The sequence below is a fragment of the Malaclemys terrapin genome, chromosome 2, assembly GCF_027887155.1.
Source record: "Malaclemys terrapin pileata isolate rMalTer1 chromosome 2, rMalTer1.hap1, whole genome shotgun sequence".
Classification (NCBI taxonomy): Eukaryota; Metazoa; Chordata; order Testudines; family Emydidae; genus Malaclemys; species Malaclemys terrapin.
In genome coordinates this window covers 3,167,536-3,188,991 of record NC_071506.1, presented here as the reverse complement: position 1 = coordinate 3,188,991, position 21,456 = coordinate 3,167,536, and the positions used below count along the sequence as shown (strand labels likewise).

General features: G+C 48.5%; 1 protein-coding gene across 1 annotated transcript in view; it reads left to right on the top strand.

Moving 5' to 3' along the window:
• Positions 1-21,456, top strand: part of LOC128832903 (uncharacterized) — a 125,661-nt gene that overhangs the window by 83,182 nt on the left and 21,023 nt on the right. The window contains exons 7-10 of the mRNA XM_054020606.1: positions 1,206-1,326; positions 2,392-2,695; positions 5,824-5,984; positions 6,440-6,725. Coding sequence (XP_053876581.1) covers positions 1,206-1,326; positions 2,392-2,695; positions 5,824-5,984; positions 6,440-6,725 — 872 coding nt within the window. The remainder of the gene's footprint in view (positions 1-1,205; positions 1,327-2,391; positions 2,696-5,823; positions 5,985-6,439; positions 6,726-21,456) is intronic.

Genomic DNA, 21,456 nt, shown 5'->3' with positions numbered 1-21,456 from the left:
TCATGATTCACACAGAGAAAGGCACCAGCCAAATACCCCCAGCTCTGTACCTCAGGAATATACTATCTTGCACTGCTCAAGATGGGCAGTGCAGATTTATTAATTGGTTCACCACTTCATCAGTGGAGAGTGGACATACACCAGCCTTTGCAAAAGCTGACCAGATTTACCACACACTTCAGGCAAACTCACTGGTGAAGATAAACAGTAAAACAAATTTATTGACTACAAAAGATAGATTTTAAGTGATAGGCAAAAAGTCAGAGTTAGTTACCAAAAGAAATAAAATATAAGCACGCAGTCTAAACCCTCAACCCTATTAGACTGGGCAGCAACTAGATTAAGCAGTTTTTCTCACCCCACTGGTTATTGCAGTCCTTAATATACAGATTTGTCCCTTAAATCTGGGCCAGTCTCCTCTGTTGGAGTCTTCAGTCTTCTTCTCATGTCGTTGTTGTTTGCAGCATGGGTGGGGGCAGGAGAAAGGCCCCACATGGGCCCCCTGTGTTCGGTTTTATACCCTCAGTCCATGTGCTTGGAAAACACAAGTCCAGGCATGTCTGGGTGCATTGCTGAGTCTCCAGGCAAGGTTGAGCAATTCCCCTGGTGTGGCCTCATGCAGGTGAGTCATTGCATTGTAGCTCCCTTGCTGGACAATGGTTGTTGATGGGTTGATTGATACTCTGCCTGGGTGTTGGCTACTTTCCTTGCTGTTGCCTCTGGGGAGCTAATATCTGGCTGATTCCCCAACTTACAGCATGTTTTAGTGACCACCATACAACACAATTCTCATAACTTCACATGCATTAAAGATATACATATATGGATAGAGAAATGACTTTCAGCAGATCATAACATTTCCCCTGATACCTTACAAGGTATGCTTTATATGTAAGCTCATAATTATATAAAAATGAGGCATATGGGGGTTCCAGGATGCTCCCCCAAGGTATAGCATGTCACAAAAGGATCTAGTCACCCTGAGACAGGTTCACTGATTCAGGATGGTCTAGTGGACAGAAGAAGGGAATAGACTTCAGTGGACCATGGTTCTATTGACAGGTCTTCTCCTTACCTGCTTCAGGATCTTAGACAAGTTGCTGGTTCCCTGTGCCTCAGTTTCCCTCTCTCTAAAATGAGGACCATTGGCTGTGTGAGGTGCTCATCTGAAACTTGCTATGGCCGTAGTTTATTTTTTTTAATAGAACATTCACGTGATCTCCTATGCTGACAGTGCAAGGATGGAGTTTCTCTGGCGTCTGTTGATGATGATCGGGATCCTTGCAAGGACTGGGATGTCTCAGGGCTGCACCCCACCACCAGGGGGTAAGGAGCTGGCACAACTTGAATGGAAACTTCTTCTCTTTTATTTTATACTTAGGGCCCTACCAAATTCACAGTCCATTTTGGTCAGTTTCAAGGTCATAGGATTTCATGATTTCAGATATTTTCATCTGAAATGTCATGGTGTTGTAATTGCAGGGGTCCTGACGCAAATGGGATTTGTGGAGGGGTCTCAAGGTTATTGTAGGGCAGGTTGTAGTATTACTACCCTTACTTCTGTGCTGCTGCTGGTGGCAGCGCTATCAGAGCTGGGTGGCTGAAGAGCGTCAGCTGCTGACCGGGAGCCCAGCTCTGAAGGTAGAACTGCTGCAAGGAGCAGCGCAGAAGTAAGGATGCCATGGTATGATATTGCCACCCATACTTCTGTGCTGCTGCCTTCAGAGCTGGGACCTTGGTCAGCAGCCACCACCCTCTGGCTGCCCAGCTCGGAAGGCAGTGCAGAAGTAAGGGTGGCAATACTGCGACCCCCCTAAAATAACCTTGCAACCCCCCTCAACTCCCTTTTGGGTCAGGCCCCCAATTTGAGAAAAGCTGGTATCCCCCATGAAATCTGTATAGTATAGGGTAAAACCACACAAAAGACCAGATTTCACCATCCGTGATGCGTTTTGCATGGCCGTGAATTTGGTAGGGCCCTTTTTATACCCCATTCCCTTCTGCCCCAACCTCTGCCTAGTGAGACAGCAGAAACCCTGGGAGACTCTTCCCTTCCCATCGCTGGCCTGGGCAGGGGTCCAGCTGGCAGGGGCAGACGGGGGAGGCTCCATCTGAACATCCTGCCCCATCCCTGCCTTGGGGAGCAGCTCCAGCTGAGTATGGGACGTGTGGGGGTGAAAGCGTATCTGTCTGGGCTGACACCCCAGCACAGACCTGCTGTCACCCCTGTCCCCGGGGGCCATGGCTCCCACTATGAACCTGGCTCTCATGCAGTGGGTTGTTTGTGTCACTGCTGGGAAGCAGCTCTGGCTCCGTGTGGGACAAAGGGTGTCTAGGGCCCCCCAGTGATGGGCACGTCCCACCTCCCCTCTTGTCGCCCTCTGATTCCAGCTCAGAACTTGGCGCTGGGGCGCCCGGCCACTCAGTCCTCCACGTACGTCGATAACGACAGGACTGGAAATGCCGTGGCTGGAAAGGCCGTGGATGGAAAACGCGATGGGAAGTGGGTACAAGGCTCCTGCAGCCACACCCAGCTCGACACAGAGCCGTGGTGGATCGTGGACTTGGGCAGTCGTCAGTCTGTCTCCGCGGTGATCGTGAAGAACAGGGAGGACGAATGCTGTGGGGACAGACTCAGGGGGGCCCAGATTCGTGTGGGAGACTCGGTGATCGACCATGGCAAGCACAACCCCATGTGAGTGAAACAACTCCTCCCAGATCAGACACAGGAGTCTCATTGCCAGGCAGGGCCAGGGCGTGGTCTCCTCCCTTCAGAGCTGCCTGGGGCTGGGAGCGCTGTGACGGTGGTGGTCTCCGATCCTGGTTGAAATGTCACTGGGCAGCAATCCCTGCAGGGCTAACCAGGGTAGAGCCAATCTCTCCAGGCCTCTGTATGTTCTCTTTCCTCCCTCACAGCTGCTCCTCACCTAGAATCCTCACATCCACGGCAACAGGAACTGATTTTTCCAGCACCCATACATTTCGAGAGGCCAGACAGGGCCTTTCCATTCATCTAGTCTGACCTCCTGAGTCGTTCAGGCCAGAAAACCTCATGCAGTGATTCCGCACTGAGCCCACAATTTCTCTGTGAGCTGCCGTGTATCTGTTACACAGACATCCAGTCGTGATTTAAAGACTCCAGGGGAAGGAGAATCCACCGTGTCCCCCCATAATCTGCTCCAGTGGTAAATGGCCCTCGCTGATAAAAACATGAACCTTGTGTTTAGTCTGAATTGGGTTGTGATGGGGACGAGGACAGGCAGGGTCTCTCACAGTGTTCCATTCACACCATACAGATACCCAGAGATGTAGGGCAGGAAGGGATCTCCAGAGTATGTCTAATGCATTCCCCATGCTGAGGCAGGGCCAAATATACCTAGACCATCCCTGGCAGGTCTTAATCTAATCTCTTCCTAAAGCCCTCCAGTGATGGGGATCCCACAACCTCCCTTGGTACCTACTCCAATATTGAACTATCCTTATCGCCAGAAAGTTTTTCCTAATATCCAACCTAATCTTTCTTGTGCCAAACTAGGGAAATTAATTCTTGTCTTACTCTCAGTGGACGTGGAGAACAATTGATCACTGTTCTCTTTGTAACAGCCTCTTCTGATGATTACACATCCCTTGAGCGCCACTTACCAGCTGGGTGTGGAACTGCGGTTGTGTCCATGCCTCAGTTTCCCCTCGTGGGCTTTCAGAGAGTTATTGAGTCTTTGATGTAGTGAACAGTGCCCCATCAGGGGTCTAATTTATTTAGCCAAAGGCCAAAACATGGTACACAAGTCAGCGTTCATGCCCACACATGCTAGATGGGGGATTGGGGGAGTAAATCTTTGTCTGTCTGCCCTACCTGACTCCATCCAGCTCCTCTATCCAGGCTCCTTACTTGTAAGGCCCCCTCTCTGGAGTCAGACCTCCTGCCATCACCTTGGAAGAGTTCCCTCTCTGGATTCAGGCCCTGCAGAGGTTAAACCGCTGCAGTTCTTCTCCACAGTGGCATGTAGTTCCTCTGTGATATGGACCACCTGCCATTGTCTGGAAAGGTCCTTTCTCTGGGACCAGCTCTCAGTAGGGGCTTAGCACTTGTAGCTCTCCCCTTTTGACATCTCTTCCATCCAGGACAACTTTCCTAGGTTCCCTTTCCTGGGGAGCTCCATAACCAGCTCCCCTGTTGGTTGCAATCCTCAGGAGATTCCTCTGTGATCTGTGTGTCCTGACTGAGCCCTCATAACCCTTTGTTAGGCCCAGGATTTCCTTAGCTAATTGGCAGACGCCCAGCCACCTCGGGAATTAACTGCTCACAGGGGGATCTGGGTTGGCGCCTTCTCCTTAGCAGAGCCTGTCACGGGGAGGCTGGGTGCCTGATCTCCTCAGGGGCCTGCTACCCTGGGACACAACCTGTGACCTGTCTGAAGACTGTTATCACGTCTCCCATCAGCCTTCTCTTCTCTAGACTAAACACACCCAGTTCTTTCAGCCTTTCCTCAGAGGTCAGATTGTGTAAACCTCTCATCATTTTTGTTGCTGGCCACTTGACTCTCTCCAATTTTTTCCACATCTTTCTTAAAGTGCAGTGCCCAAAATTGGATCTAATATTCTGGCTGAGGCCTCGCCAGTCCTGAGTAGAGCAGGACAATTGCCTCCCATGCATAGCCATAGTTTCACTTCGATATTTGGGGGAGGAGGGGCAGCTCCAGTCAGGCCGATGGGGCCATGGGGGAGGGGCAAATTCCATGCCTGCCTGAGGCTTGCAGTTTGAGGCATAGGGCAATGCCGCCTCTGTCTCCCCCCCAAACTATGCCCATCCTCCCATGTCTTGCATACAACACTTTTGTTAACACATCCCAGAATAACATTTGCTTTTTTTGCAATAACATCACACTCTTCAGTGATATTCAGTTTAAGATCCATGATAATCCAGATCCTATTAGCAGTACTACAGCTAGCCAGCTATTCCCCCTTTTGTGGTTATGCATTTGATTTTTCCCTCCAAAGTGCAGTACCTTGCAATTGTCTTTATTGAATTTCATCTTGATTTCAGACCAATTCTCCAATTTGTCAAGGTCATTTTGAATTCTAATCCTTTCCCCCAAAGTGATTGCAATCCCTCCCAGCTTGGTGTCACCCATAAATGTTATAGATTTACTCTCCATTCCATCATCCAAGCCATTAATGAAAATATTGAACTGTACCCAACACAGGACAGCCCTCTCTGGGACACTCCTAGATACGGCCTCTGAATTTGATAATGAACCGTTGATAAATACTCTTTAAGTATGGGTTTTCAACCAATTGTGCAGTCACCTTATAGTAATTTCATCCATACCACATTTCCCTAGTTTACATAAGAGAATGTCATGTGGGACTGTGTCAAAAGCCTCCTTAAAGTCAAGATATATCACATCTGCCATTTCCTCCATCTACTAGGCACTATCAAAGAAGGAAATGAGGTTGTTTGGCATGTTTTGGTCTTGACAAATTCATGTTGGCTATAGCATATCACGTTATTATCCCCTAGGTTTGAACAAACGGAGAGTTCAATAATTTGTTCCAGTATCGTTTCAGGTATTGAAGTTGGGCTGATTAGTCTAGAATTCCCCATATCCTCTTTGTTCCCCTTTTTAGAGATAGGTTCTAGGTTTGCCCTTCTCCAGCCCTCTGCAACTGTACTCGTCCTCCAGAAATTCTAGAACAAACCGTTAATGGTTCTGAGAAAGTTTCAGCTAGTTCCTTAAGTACCCGAGGGTGAATTTCATCAGGCCCTGTCGACTGAAATACATCTATAGTGGTTTGTCCTCTTGGTTTCTGCTCTGATTTTAGCTGCGGGACCATCACCGACACCAGACTGGGATCCGTCAGCACCATCTGCTGCAACGGGCTGGAGGGCCGCTACGTCACCATCGTCATCCCGGGCAGGGCGGAGTATCTCACCCTGTGTGAGGTCGAGGTCCTAGATCGGGGCTGTGCCCCACCACCAGGGGGTAAGGAGCTGGCACAACGTGAATAGAAACTTGTTCTCTTTTATGTTCTACCCCATTCCCTTCTGCTCCAACCTCTGCCTAGTGAGATAGCAGAAACCCTGGGAGACTCTTCCCTTCCCACCACTGACCTGGGCAGGGGCTCCAGCTGGCAGGGGCAGACAGGGGAGGCTCCATCTGAACATCATGCCCCATCCCTGCCTTGGGGAGCAGCTCCAGCTGGATATGGGACGTGTGGGGGTGAGAGTGGTTCTGTCTAGACTGAAATCCCCATCACAGACCTGCTGTCACTCCCATCCCCTGGGGCCATGGCTCCCACTATGAACCTGGCTCTCATGCAGTGGCTCGTTTGTGTCACTGCCGGGAAGCGGCTCTGGTTCCGTGTGGGACAAAGGGTGTCTAGGGCCCCCCAGTGATGGGCACGTCCCACCTCCCCTCTTCTCGCCCTCTGATTCCAGCTCAGAACTTGGCGCTGGGGCGCCCGGCCACGCAGTCCTCCACGCTCCCATCTGGCGTGGCTGAGAAAGCCGTGGATGGAAAACGCGATGGGAAGTGGGTACAAGGTTCCTGCAGCCACACCCAGCTCGACACAGAGCCGTGGTGGAACGTGGACTTGGGCAGTCCTCAGTCTGTCTCCGCGGTGATCGTGAAGAACAGGGAAGACGAATGCTGTGGGGAGAGAATCAGGGGAGCCCAGATCCACGTGGGAGACTCGCTGATTGACCAGGGCAAGCACAACCCCATGTGAGTTGCTTCCCCATCCTATGGAGTGAAACCACTCATCCCAGCTCAGAAGCAGCGGTATCATTGCCAGCCAGCGCCCGGGCCAGCGCGAGGTCTCTTCCCCTCGGAGCTGCCTAGGGCTCGGAGCGCAGTGCTGCTGGTCCTCTCAGCTCCTGGTTGAATGGAGCTGCCTGTCACTGAGCACAGCAACCCCTGCAGGGCAATCCTGGGTAGAGCCGATCCCTCCAGACCCCTGTGTGTTCTTCCTGTGTCCTTACAGCTGCTCCTCCCATAGAATCATCACATTCAAGGCAAGAGGATCTGATTTTCCCAAGGGCCATAGACTTCTGAGTCCAGGCACGACCTTTCCCATCATCTAGTTCAGTGGTTCTCAACCTGGGGGCTGCTTGTGACCCAGTCAGCTCAGAGCTGCGGCCCATGTGACAGTAGCAGGGCGGGGCAGGAGGGGCCCGTGCCCTGGGTGCAGAGCCAGCAGGGGGATGCAGAAATGGGGCAGTGAGGATCAGGCTAAGCAGCAGCTCCCCCCACCCCCAGCAGCATTGGCAGGAGGCCAGGATGCTTAGCACCCCTCCCAAGCACAGGGTTGCGGGTCCACTGGTCCCAGCTGGAGCGGGCTCCCTGGCAGTAGGACTGTAACTGCAGGAGGGCAGGGCGGGCTGCACGGCTGAGCTACGTGCAGCTGAGGGAGGAGACCAGCAGGCACAGGGAGGGGGGCTGTGACGGTGCTGCCCATGGGAGCCAGCTGAGGTCATTCCATTCAGCACGGCAGGGGAGGGTGCCGAGCCCAGCCGTGGGCCCGCAATCCCTGACCAGCCGGAGCCCCGGGGGAGGGCGGCAAGCCCGCCGCGGCTCCGCTCTCCCCAGCGGCCAGAGCGCCGGGAGGAGGGCGGAGAGCGGAGAGCCCGGCCGGGGCTCTCCGCTCTCCCCGGCGGCCAGAGTGCCGGGAGCAAGGCGGCGAGCCCGCTGTGGCTCTCCGCTCTCTCTGACTGGCCTGAGCGCTGGGGGGAGGGCGGCGAGCCCTGTCGCAGCCCTGCTCTCGGGCCAGAGCGCCCCGCCGCGCCGCCCCCGTCCAGGCGCCGCCCCAAGCACATGCTTGGTGGGCTGGTGCCTGGAGCCGGCCCTGACTCCATTAGGGTGAACTGCAAACAAAACGGGGCAGACAAACCCCAAACGCTGGTGGATATTCCAATCCTTAGATTTACCAACCAGCACAAAACAGCTTCTATAGTACCTCACTGGTTACTTAGAGTCCAACCAATGCAGTTCCCTTAAAGTGCCCAGCCTCAGGCCTCCGTCCAGACACACGCGTCAGATATGATGCTGATTACTGAAAATCTGATCTCATCATGTAAAAGAAAAGGTTCTTCCAACCCCAAAGGATCAGCCACATACCAGGTCCAATTATAACTTAGATCTTACTCAAAATACACGCTTAGAGCCAATTCTTATTAACTAAACTAAACTTTATTAAAAAAAGAAAAGAAAGAGAGAGAGTGTTGGTTAAAAGATCAATATACAGACAGACTTGAATTCAATTCTTGAGGTTCAGACACAGCAGCGATGAGCTTGCAGTTGCCAAAAGTCCTATTTGAAATAGTCCAGAGGTTATAGTCCAATGTCCATATTCAGGGTGACTCCAGTCAGTGACTGGGGATCTCAATCCTTGTGGCTTAAGGTTTACCCCTCTTGAAACCCAAAGCAGATCTGAGATGAAGTAGGATCATGTCCCAAGGTTCTTATATATTTCCAGCAGCCTTTTGGCCTGAGAAAACAATAGGCTCAACTTTCCTTCTTCTAAACATTATGGCAATTAGCACAGGGTAATTGATCCATTAAACAGTTCAGATCCAGGTTACCACAACCTTCAAAGAGACATAGAGACAATAATACTATTTCACTCAAGTGTCTTCCTAAATACTGATACTCCTTTTTTGATCTTTGAATCAAAGCTATACTAGTAGACAAGACTTGTTTGCTTACATCACAGGCCCTAAGCAAACACCTCCCCTTTTACCTCTAACAATGCAGACTTGCATTTCAAAGCTCTATTTATTTACAGATCTTCCTAACCAGTCACTAAAGTTGGGCCATGGTTCAGGTCAGTCTGTGAGGTAATTAACTCTTTCTGGCCCTGTCACCTTCCAATGAAATATTATTTTACACTCATAACGTGTGTATGTTATGAGTGTACATCACAGACTTGAATTCACAGGGCACTAGGGCCACATGGGGAGGGAGTACAAGGGTCTGGGGTGAGGGGAGACATGCAGAGAGCTAGGGTTGTGGGGAAGGGGGTGCAGCCGGTGCATGGGGCACAGACTCTAGGTGGGGGGGACTGGTGACTGGATGCAGTCCCTGGATGTGGGGCTAGGTACTGGGACAGTCACTTGATGAGGGTTTGAGTGCTGGGAGGTGCTGGGGGCAGTCCCTAGGTGGGGCACTGGATGCTGGTGGGGGCAGTCCTTTGCGGGGGAGGCATTCTGCCCTGGACTGGACATCATGTCTGTGCAGGGCAGGCACATGTGGGGGACAGTCCCTGACTGGGGGCTGTGTGCATGGGGCAGACAGACTCCACAGCCACACTCTCCGTGCACCCAGCCGTGCCGCCAGCAGCAGTGTGGAAGGGAGGGTCGCAGTACACCATGCCACCCTTACAGTAAATTAATTCATTTTAACAGTTAATGTTTTGACTTATTTTGCTAATTTAAAACGCTCTTGGTAGACATTTGCCAGTCTTGAAATGAAAGGTGCTATATCGATTTGAATCAGATTGCTGTCATATAACAAATACTAAACCTTATTTCTTTCGTAGATGTACAGGTAGCACCTATATTGGGTGGATGCGACCCACATAACACATAGAGAGCTGCATATACAGCCCACAATGGTAAATAGGTTGAGAACCACTGATCTATCACAAGTTTCAGAGTAACAGCCGTGTTAGTCTGTATCCGCAAAAAGAAGAACAGGAGTACTTGTGGCACCTTAGAGACTAACAAATTTATTAGAGCATAAGCTTTCGTGGGCTACAACCCACTTCTTCGGATGCATATAGAATGGAACATATAATGAGGAGATATATATACACACATACAGAGAGCATAAACAGGTGGGAGTTGTCTTACTAACTCTGAGAGGCCAATTAATTAAGAGAAAAAAAAAAAACTTTTGAAGTGATAATCAAGCTAGCCGAGTACAGACAGTGTGATAAGAAGTGTGAGAGTACTTACAAGGGGAGATAGTCAACATTTGTAATGGCTCAGCCATTCCCAGTCCTTATTCAAACCGGAGTTGATTGTGTCTAGTTTGCATATCAATTCTAGCTCTGCAGTCTCTCTTTGGAGTCTGTTTTTGAAGTTTTTCTGTTGTAATATAGCCACCCGCAGGTCTGTCACTGAATGACCAGACAGGTTAAAGTGTTCTCCCACTGGTTTTTGAGTATTTTGATTCCTGATGTCAGATTTGTGTCCATTAATTCTTTTGCGTAGAGACTGTCCGGTTTGGCCAATGTACATGGCAGAGGGGCATTGCTGGCACATGATGGCATAGATCACATTGGTAGATGTGCAGATTGCTTCCGTCGACGTGCAAAGGCTGAAATTGTGGAAAAGCAACATCACTTGCCACATAACCTCAGCCATGCTGAACACAACGCCATCTACAGCCTCAGAAACAACCCTGACATCATAATCAAAAAGGCTGACAAAGGAGGTGCTGTCGTCATCATGAATAAATTGGAATATGACCAGGAGGCTGCTAGACAGCTCTCTAACACCACATTCTACAGGCCATTATCCTCTGATCCCACTGAGGATTACCTAAAGAAACTACACCATCTGCTAAAAAAACTCCCTGACAAAGCACAGGAACAAATCCGTACAGACACATGCCTAGAACCCCGACCAGGGGTATTCTATTTGCTACCCAAGATCCATAAACCTGGATATCCTGGACGCCCCATCATCTCAGGCATTGGCACCCTAACATCAGGCTTGTCTGGTTATGTAGACTCTGTCCTAAGACCCTACGCTACCAGCACTCCCAGCTATCTTCGAGACACCACTGACTTCCTGAGGAAACTACAATCCATCGGTGATCTTCCAGAAAACACCATCCTGGCCACTATGGACGTAGAAGCCCTCTACACCAATATTCCACACAAAGATGGACTACAAGCTATCAGGAACAGTATCCCTGATAATGTCACAGCTAACCTGGTGGCTGAACTTTGTGATTTTGTCCTCACCCACAACTATTTCACATTTGGGGACAATATATACCTTCAAGTCAGCGGCACTGCTATGGGTACCCGCATGGCCCCACAATATGCCAACATTTTTATGGCTGACTTAGAACAACGCTTCCTTAGCTCTCGTCCCCTAACGCCCCTACTCTACTTGCGCTACATTGATGACATCTTCATCATCTGGACCCATGGAAAAGAAGCCCTTGAGGAATTTCACCATGATTTCAATAATTTCCATCCCACCATCAACCTCAGCCTAGATCAATCCACACAAGCGGTCCATTTCCTGGACACTACTGTGCTAATAAGCGATGGTCACATCAATACCACCCTATACCGGAAACCTACTGACCGCTACACTTACCTACATGCCTCCAGCTTCCATCCAGGACACACCACACGATCCATTGTCTACAGCCAAGCTCTAAGATATAACCGCATTTGCTCCAATCCCTCGGATAGAGACAAGCACCTACAAGATCTCTATCAAGCATTCTTAAAACTACAATACCCACCTGCTGAAGTGAAAAAACAGATTGACAGAGCCAGACGAGTACCCAGAAGTCACCTCCTACAAGACAGGCCCAACAAAGAAAATAACAGAACACCACTAGCTGTCACCTTCAGCCCCCAACTAAAACCTCTCCAGCGCATCATCAGAGATCTACAACCTATCCTGAAAGATGATCCTTTACTCTCACAGATCTTGGGAGACAGACCTGTCCTCGCTTACAGACAACCCCCCAACCTAAAGCAAATACTCACCAGCAACCACACATCACTGAACAAAACCACTAACCCAGGAACCTATCCTTGTAACAAACCCCGATGCCAACTCTGTCCCCATATCTATTCAAGTGACATCATCATAGGACCTAATCACATCAGCCATACCATCAGGGGCTCGTTCACCTGCACATCTACCAATGTGATCTATGCCATCATGTGCCAGCAATGCCCCTCTGCCATGTACATTGGCCAAACCGGACAGTCTCTACGCAAAAGAATTAATGGACACAAATCTGACATCAGGAATCAAAATACTCAAAAACCAGTGGGAGAACACTTTAACCTGTCTGGTCATTCAGTGACAGACCTGCGGGTGGCTATATTACAACAGAAAAACTTCAAAAACAGACTCCAAAGAGAGACTGCAGAGCTAGAATTGATATGCAAACTAGACACAATCAACTCCGGTTTGAATAAGGACTGGGAATGGCTGAGCCATTACAAATGTTGACTCTATCTCCCCTTGTAAGTACTCTCACACTTCTTATCACACTGTCTGTACTCGGCTAGCTTGATTATCACTTCAAAAGTTTTTTTTTTTTTTCTCTTAATTAATTGGCCTCTCAGAGTTAGTAAGACAACTCCCACCTGTTTATGCTCTCTGTATGTGTGTATATATATCTCCTCATTATATGTTCCATTCTATATGCATCCGAAGAAGTGGGTTGTAGCCCACGAAAGCTTATGCTCTAATAAATTTGTTAGTCTCTAAGGTGCCACAAGTACTCCTGTTCTTCTTTTTGATCTATCACACAGGCCAGAAAACCTCCTGCAGTGATTCTGACTGAGCCCATCATTTCTGTGTCATCTGCTCCAGCAGACAGCTCCCCTGTGAATTGCAATCCTCAGGGGCTTCCTCTGCGATCTGTGTGTCCTGACTGAGCCCTCAGAACCCTTTGTTAGGCCCAGGATTTCCTTAGCTAATTGACGGACGCCCAGCACCTGGGGAATTAACTGCTCACAGGGGGATCTGGTTTGGCTTTCTCCTTAGGGAAGCCTGTCACGGGGAGGCTGGGTGCCTGACCTCCTCAGGGGCCTGCTACCCTGGGACACAACCTGTGACCTGTCTGAAGACTGTTATCATGTCCCCCATCAGCTCTCTCTTCTGTAGACTAAACACGCCCAGTTCTTTCAACCTTTCCTCAGAGGTCGGGTTGTCTCAACCTTTCATCATTTATGTTGCTCCCCTCTGAAGTCTTTCCAATTTTTCCACATCTTTCTTAAAGTGTGATGTCAAAAACGGGACATTGTTCTCCAGCTAAGGTTTCAGCAATGCCGAGTAAAGTGGGCCAATTACCTTCCACGTCTTAAAACATCCCAGAGTGGCATTTGCCTTTTTCACAACAGCATCACACTGTTGACTCAGATTCAATTTGTGATCCACTATAACCCAAGATCCTTTTCCGCAGTGCTACTGCCTCACCAGTCACACCCCATTTTGTAGTTGGGCATTTGATTTTTCATTTCAGACCAGTTCTCCAAATTGTCAGTTGTTTTGAATTCTAATCACTTCCCCCAAAGAGGTCTCAACCGTGCTGAGCCTGGCGTCACCCACAAATTTTATAAGTGTACTTTCCACTCCATCATCCAAGTCATTAATTAGACGGATGATGGATTCTCCCATTCCTTCAACAGATGAATTTTCAGCTAGTGCTGACTTGATGTAAAAGGGCTCGGCCGAGACTCGTCCCTTTGCGGGGCTGTGGGGTATCCCACCGCCTCCAACAGTTCCCTATGGGCCCAGGCCCTGGATCCGGGTGGGGCAGCAAACAAACAGTCAGGCGCTCCGGCCCTTAGGCAGGGGCTGAGCATCTGGTGCGAGGGGAAGTCTGCCACCCGTGAGTGGGGTGACGGGGGGACGCAGGCCCACCCACTCCACTGCGTCCCAGCCCGGGGCCCTAGCAGCAGCAGAAGACTCGCTGCTGTCAGTGGGGATCCTGACCGCAACGCACTGACATTGGTTCTGGCAGTGCTGCGGCCAGACCAGGGTCGGCTACTCCCGGGCTGCTTCCGGACTCCCCCTCGTACAGTAGCTGGATTAGGGCGGTGTCCTCGGGGAGTTCCAGGACCATCGGTTTCTCCGGGTAACTGGCGAGGGGTAGGCTTGGCTGCTCCGAGAGGCTGCTCTGAGAGGCAGGCCCAGATGGCCCGGCCAGTCCTCGGGTCAGCCGCGGCCTGCCGGCGTTCCCCAACCCGGAGCTAGGCCACAGGCATCTGGCCTCTCCAGCAGCTGACGTTCAAGTGAGCTCTGCAGTTGGGCTTTTCTACTTCCTGTCCTGCGCCGTGACCTCTGGGGGGCGGGCACAGGATCCATTGGCTCCGCCCACGTTGGTGCTAGGGGAGGCTCGTCCCTTCGCGGGGCTGTGGGGTATCCCACCGCCTCGCTACACTTGAGTTCTGAGTTTATTTGTTTCTATGGCTTCTCACATGGGTAGTGAGTCTAATCCTGGATTTACAAGTCATTAATGAAAAAATTGAATAGTACCAGACCCGGGATGGACCCGTGGGGAACTCCACAAGATACGTCCTCCTAGGTTGACAGTGAACTAATGATAACTACTCTTTGAGTATGTTTTTGTGACGTTATTGATATAATCTGGGACCATATAGATCATTGTTGCAACCAAGGTCCTGTGGTGGCACCCAAATCTGGTATAAAGGGGGTCAAATGGGGTGTCTAGGACAAGGTTATGGTTTACTGGTTATGATTATGCTGTCTATATGTGTGTATCAGTTTTGTAGTTGAAGTTATGAATATTGGCTCTATACTGTCTGTATGGCAAACTTATGCTATGCTTCTGGGTGACATCCCAGACAAGCTGAGATTAGCTCTGCATAGCCTGCTTGATGGCCCATTAAGGACCATCAGCTATACAATGGACCCATTGAGAGAAGGCAGATACGCCTTGTAACTCAGCAAAGTATGCAGGGACTGGCCCATGTGACTCCAGACTCCATCTTGCTGTAATTTTCCACAGTAAGAACAAAGGTGTTCTTACACCTGGAAAAGACTATATAAGGCTGATGCCTCATCTCCATCTGGTCTTCAATCCTGCTTCATACCTCTGGAGGAACTTTGCTACAAGCTGAAGCTTTGAACAAAGGACTGAGGACCCATCCCAGCGGGGGATGTATTCCAGAGACTTGATTTGAACCTGCAGTTTATTCCATCGCTGCTGCAAGCCTGAACCAAGAACTTTGCCATTACTGTATGTAATTGATTCCATTTAACCAATCCTAACTCTCATCTCTACCTTTTTCCTTTTACGAATAAACCTTTAGATTTTAGATTCTAAAGGATTGGCAACAGCGTGATTTGTGGATAAGATCTGATTTGTATATTGACCTGGGTCTGGGGCTTGGTCCTTTGGGATCGGGAGAACCTTTTTCTTTTACTGGGGTATTGGTATTCATAACCATTTGTCCCCATAACGAGTGGCACTGGTGGTAATACTGGGAAACTGGGGTGTCTAAGGAGATTGCTTGTGAGACTTGCGGTTAGCCAGGGGGTGAGACCGAAGTCCTCCTAGTCTGGCTGGTTTGGTTTGCCTTAGAGGTGGAAAAAACCCCAGCCTTGGGCTGTAACTGCCCTGTTTGAGCAATTTGTCCTGAGTTGGCACTCTCAGTTGGGTTCCACCAGAACCGCATTGTCACAGTGGCGTAGTCGTGCTTGGATCCACAGAACCAGGTCAATTAAGCTTTGGGTCAGAACCCCACGCTGTCCAAATTTGAGTTTTGGGATTGAGAGTTTTGTTGGTTAAAGAACTGCTGCAATGGCTGAGCAAAGAGCATATGAGGGACTTGGCAAAAAAGCCCTGGAAAATTTGTGTTCAGAAAAGAGGATAAGCTTTAGAAAGAAAGCTACAAATCAAGAACTGAGAAACCTGTTAATAGCCAGTGATCAGGGGGCAAGAGCACAGCCCTTACCTGAGGCTGCAGAAGAGGCAGAAAAAATTAGAATGCAAAGGGTGACAAGTAAACTGCAATTTGAGCATGAACAGAAGCTAGCAGATCTTCGATTGCTGGAGAAGCAAAAAATAGCAGAATTAGAAAGAGAGAGAGAGAAGGAGGCTGCTGAGAGAGAGAAGGAGGCTGCTGAGAGAGAGAAGGAGGCTGCTGAGAGAGAGAAAGAAGCCGATCAAAGAAAGAAGGAGGCTGATGAGAGAGAAGAGAGAGCTCGTAAGGGACGTCTAGAGCTGCTCGCTGCTGAACAGGAGACGGCCAGACTTCAGCTCCAAGTACTGGAAGAGCGGAGAAAGTCATCCCCACCTGGTACTCCACCTCCCCCCCGCCATGAGAAAAACTGGGAAAGGATGTGTCCCATTTACAATGATACTGAGGATATAGAGGAGTTTTTGTCTACCTTTGAACGCCTCTGCAATCTGTACCAGATCCCCGAGGGTCAGCGAATGCCTGTCCTGCTGACCAGACTGACTGGAAAAGCCAGGGAGGTATTCAATGACTTGGGGGAACAAGAAGCCTTGGATTATGGGCAGTTTAAAGATTCTGTGTTAAGGCGATTCAAGGTTACTCCTGAATCTTACAGAGTTAAGTTTAGAGAGTTTAAAATGTCTAAGGATTGTACTTTTGTAGAATGTGCTCATAAGCTGATGGGTTTTGTTAAAAAGTGGGTTATGGGAGCCAAGGCGCATGGGAGTTTTGAAAAACTGCTGGATTTAATAACTTTGGAACAGTTCTTAGACATTGTGCCTGACAACGTGAGAGCAGCTGTGTGTGACAGGGACCCTGAGTCAGTCCTACGGGCAGCAGAGATTGCGGATGCCCATACCCAAAACAGGGCTCGAGAAGGGTGTAAAACCCCGGGGAAAAGTAATCACCATTCTCCCCAGTTCAAGAGGAGGGAAGGATTTAAAAATAAACCTGACTCTTCTAAAGGAGTTCAAGGGGGCCTGGAGGGTAGGAACTCACATCCCAGGACGGAACAGGTTACATGCTATCACTGTGGTATCCTGGGCCACATGAGACCAGACTGCCCGACACTGAAGGGCAGCCCAAAACCAGCAACCCCAAATGCCACGGCCAATGCTAACTCTGTTGTTGTAAACTCACAGGCAAGCCACACAGAGCCCCGCATTGGTGCCGTGTGCGCAAATGCTGTTTCTGTGGTCTCTGAAGAATTTGACCTTAAAACTCACATTAAAGCTAAATATGGGGGAAATAATGCAGAGTTTATTAGCAGTGCAGAAGTGAACGGAGTAAGGTGTATGGCATGGAGGGACACCGCAGCAGATATTACTCTGGTTAAAGCAAGTCTTGTCAGGAAGGAAGATTATTTGCCAGGTGAAGATGTAACTGTTGTAGCCTTATCTAAGTATTTTGTCAGGGTGCCTTTGGCTAAAATCCACCTGAAATGGAAGGGTTTGGAGGGCACCATGGTTGTGGGAGTAAAAGACATAATCCCTAAGGATATCATGATTGGAAATGATATTAAAGCTATGGTCAGTCAAGTTAATACAAACCAAGCACAAGAGAGGATTGATCCTAAGGTTGTGCCTATGGAGGGTTTCTCCAAAAGCTTGTCCTTGGAAAGTAGCTGTGTGGCTGTGAATGAAGTTTCTGAATGTCCATCTAATGTCTCAGAAGTAAATCTGGAATTAGATCAAGCGAAGGGAGAGGAGAACAAGGAGATTTTGGATGAGTCTAGGCAGTCTTGTGAACTGATGGCTTTATCTAGTCAGCAGTTTGGGGAGGCAAGGAGAGTGGAAGATGAGTGTCCCTATACCTTATCTGTTTCCTGTGCGAAGAATAGCGACAGTGAAGGAAATGTGCCTGTGTCTGTCAGGGGTATTAACTTGCCTATGGAGGAAGCTACCCCAGTCTCCAAGCAGTTGTCGGTGAACAGCCCGGTTTGCTGGGACAAGGGAAATGAAATCCCAAACCGTACGTCTAGTAAAGAAAAATGCGTCTCCAACTCTTTTTTGTCTGTGGAGCAGACAGAAGGTGCCTTTCGGCCTGTGATGGTTGAGAGTAATTTAGCTGTCTCAGAGTTGGTTCTGGATTCAACTAAAGCCCAGGAAGGGAATGGTCCTAAGTTTGCATCTGCTGGGGAGAATGGCACCATAACTAGGTTGCATCCAGTTAGTGTCTTAGCAAAATCCCAGAGACCAGAAAATTCTGGTGCTTGTATTTTGCCTGTTGCTCATGTGTGGGTGGAGAAGGGTGTAACAACTCTGTCTGATCAGGGTGATACCCTAGCCAGGGCACAAGGAGAGCGAAAAGGTAGTTTGGTTGTGGTACCTACGGACAGTTTAACAACTTGTAGCAAAAAGGAAAAAATTCCTAAGCTTGTGTGTGGCAAAGAGAAGGGAAGTATTTCTAACCTTTTATCTAGGAAGTCTATGGGTTTGCCTGAAAGGGGATTGTGTAGAGATCTGCCTGATGGGCCAAAGGTGATCCTGAATGCAAGTAAAACCCAGACAGAGCCTGTTGTTGCTCAGGAAAGTGTTCCTTTAGAGCAAGCCCTAGGTGAAGAGGGTAAGGGCAGAATTTCTGTGAGGGGTGATTTGCTGCTTAAAAAAGCTCCTGGAGAAAGGAATCCTCATGGTACTCGGTGCAAGCAGTTCCCTGCAACTGAAGGGTGTGAGAGTGATTTAATCAAGGAAGTTTCAGTTCCTAGCAGCCAGAAATTGTCTGTTGTGAATGGATCCACTGACTGTCCTTTTAAAAGATCCAGTGTGGGTAGCTTTGAGAAGGTCTCAGAGGAAGTAAAAGTTGTTAAGGAATTGAGGCAGCCCTATAACCAAGTGGCTGTGCGGGGCCAACTTGTTGGGGAGACAATGGTGTTGGAACAGAAATGTCTCCTTTCTGATTCTTTAAACGAGCAGTTTGTGCTTCAGGGTTTGAGGACAGATTTGGTTACTGATGTGTCAGAGCAGAGCAGTTTTATGGCTAAATGCTGGAGGATGCAGGGGAGAGCAAGCAAACTCTCACCCGCAGACTCTTTGGATTTGTGTGGTATCTCTTTAAGGCAGAGTCCAGCCTTGGAAATTATAGCAGTTAAGGATATGAAAACTGGTGGACTGGCTCTGGTCTGGGGTAGTGCAAATTACTTGCCTGGCTGGGAAAGGGAGGACTTGCTAATAGCTGTTAGCACAGAGGGCCCACCCCATCAGCCAGTGAATTCTGTTAAGCAAGAAAAATCAGGGTTTGATCCTGCAGGACAAGGAGGAAAGAGAAAACTGAATTTTGCAAAGGAAAGCCACAGGTTAACCCTAAAATGCCCAAACTCCAATGGTATTAAGCCAAAGGGGTGGCATGACAACCATGATTGCAGATGGACACTTGCAATGAACTTGTTGTTATTGCTTAAGTTTGTAATGAATGTGTTGCTATTGCCACAGACTGTAAAAATGTACAATGTGTCTAATCTTTGGGAGAATCCCTTGAACATGTTAAAAGGAATACATGAAAACACACATTATGTTAAAAGGCCTTGTTACACTGGGGTTTCACAGGTAATGCCTGTAAACAATATTGGAACTTTTCACAGGGGAAAAGACATTCCAGACCTAATGTGCGGTATGAAAAGGAAGACTGAGGCACACTACCATATTGCTTTCATAGCTAAATGCCAAGATTCCTGTACTATGAAGAACATTAATATCTGCATTTATTCGATGTTAATGGGGTTCCAAACATTTGCCCGAGCTTGTATGGATAAAGTAGCTGTTTTCTTTAGCTCTTGGCAAGATCACATGACACATACAGGAACCATGCTGCCAGAGCAGATCCAATCCACTATTGTTCTAACTAAGTGTTACCTTGAGTTTGTAAAGAGGTTCAATCATGTGGTTGAACATGATTTTGATAAACCATTTCTATTATACACTGGTACGGCTTCTAACCCAATATTAGCTGTAGTGAGACAGAACCCAGGATGGGGAGCTCTTGTGATGCAGTCAGTGATGTTTGTGTCATCCCTTCCTGCATCAATTTTGCGTTGGGGGTGTGACGTTATTGATATAATCTGGGACCATATAGATCATTGTTGCAACCAAGGTCCTGTGGTGGCACCCAAATCTGGTATAAAGGGGGTCAAATGGGGTGTCTAGGACAAGGTTATGGTTTACTGGTTATGATTATGCTGTCTATATGTGTGTATCAGTTTTGTAGTTGAAGTTATGAATATTGGCTCTATACTGTCTGTATGGCAAACTTATGCTATGCTTCTGGGTGACATCCCAGACAAGCTGAGATTAGCTCTGCATAGCCTGCTTGATGGCCCATTAAGGACCATCAGCTATACAATGGACCCATTGAGAGAAGGCAGATACGCCTTGTAACTCAGCAAAGTATGCAGGGACTGGCCCATGTGACTCCAGACTCCATCTTGCTGTAATTTTCCACAGTAAGAACAAAGGTGTTCTTACACCTGGAAAAGACTATATAAGGCTGATGCCTCATCTCCATCTGGTCTTCAATCCTGCTTCATACCTCTGGAGGAACTTTGCTACAAGCTGAAGCTTTGAACAAAGGACTGAGGACCCATCCCAGCGGGGGATGTATTCCAGAGACTTGATTTGAACCTGCAGTTTATTCCATCGCTGCTGCAAGCCTGAACCAAGAACTTTGCCATTACTGTATGTAATTGATTCCATTTAACCAATCCTAACTCTCATCTCTACCTTTTTCCTTTTACGAATAAACCTTTAGATTTTAGATTCTAAAGGATTGGCAACAGCGTGATTTGTGGATAAGATCTGATTTGTATATTGACCTGGGTCTGGGGCTTGGTCCTTTGGGATCGGGAGAACCTTTTTCTTTTACTGGGGTATTGGTATTCATAACCATTTGTCCCCATAACGAGTGGCACTGGTGGTAATACTGGGAAACTGGGGTGTCTAAGGAGATTGCTTGTGAGACTTGCGGTTAGCCAGGGGGTGAGACCGAAGTCCTCCTAGTCTGGCTGGTTTGGTTTGCCTTAGAGGTGGAAAAAACCCCAGCCTTGGGCTGTAACTGCCCTGTTTGAGCAATTTGTCCTGAGTTGGCACTCTCAGTTGGGTTCCACCAGAACCGCATTGTCACAGTTTTCTCAACCAGTTGTGTATCCACCTTATGCTAATTTCATCTAGATCATATTTCCCTAGTTTGCTTATGAGAGTGTCATGTGGGACTGTGTCACAAGCCTCACTAAAGTGAAGATATATCACATATATCGCTTCCACCTCATCCATAAGGTCAGTTAGCCTGTCAAAGAAGGAAATTAGATTGGTTTGGCATGATTTGTTCTTCACAAATCCACGTTGGCTACATAAGAACGGCCATACTGGGTCAGACCAATGGTCCATCTAGCCCAGTATCCTGTCTTCCAACAGTGGCCAATGCCAGGTGCTTCAAAGGGAATGAACAGAACTGGGAAATTATTGAGTGATCCATCCCTTGTTCGCCAGTCCCAGCATTTGGCGGTCACAGGTTTGGGGTCACCCAGAGCATGAGGTTGAATCCCTGACCATCTTGGCTAATAGCCATTGATGGATCTATCCTCCATGAACTTAACTAATTCTTTTTTGAACCCAGTTATAATTTAACTAGGCTATTGCATATCACCTTATTAGCCTCTAAGGTGCTTACAAATTGATTGTTTGATCATTTGTTCCAGTATCTTTCCAGGTATCAAAGTTGGACTGATTGGTCTAGAATCCCCATGTCCTCTTTGTTCCCCCTTTCCATTCTCCT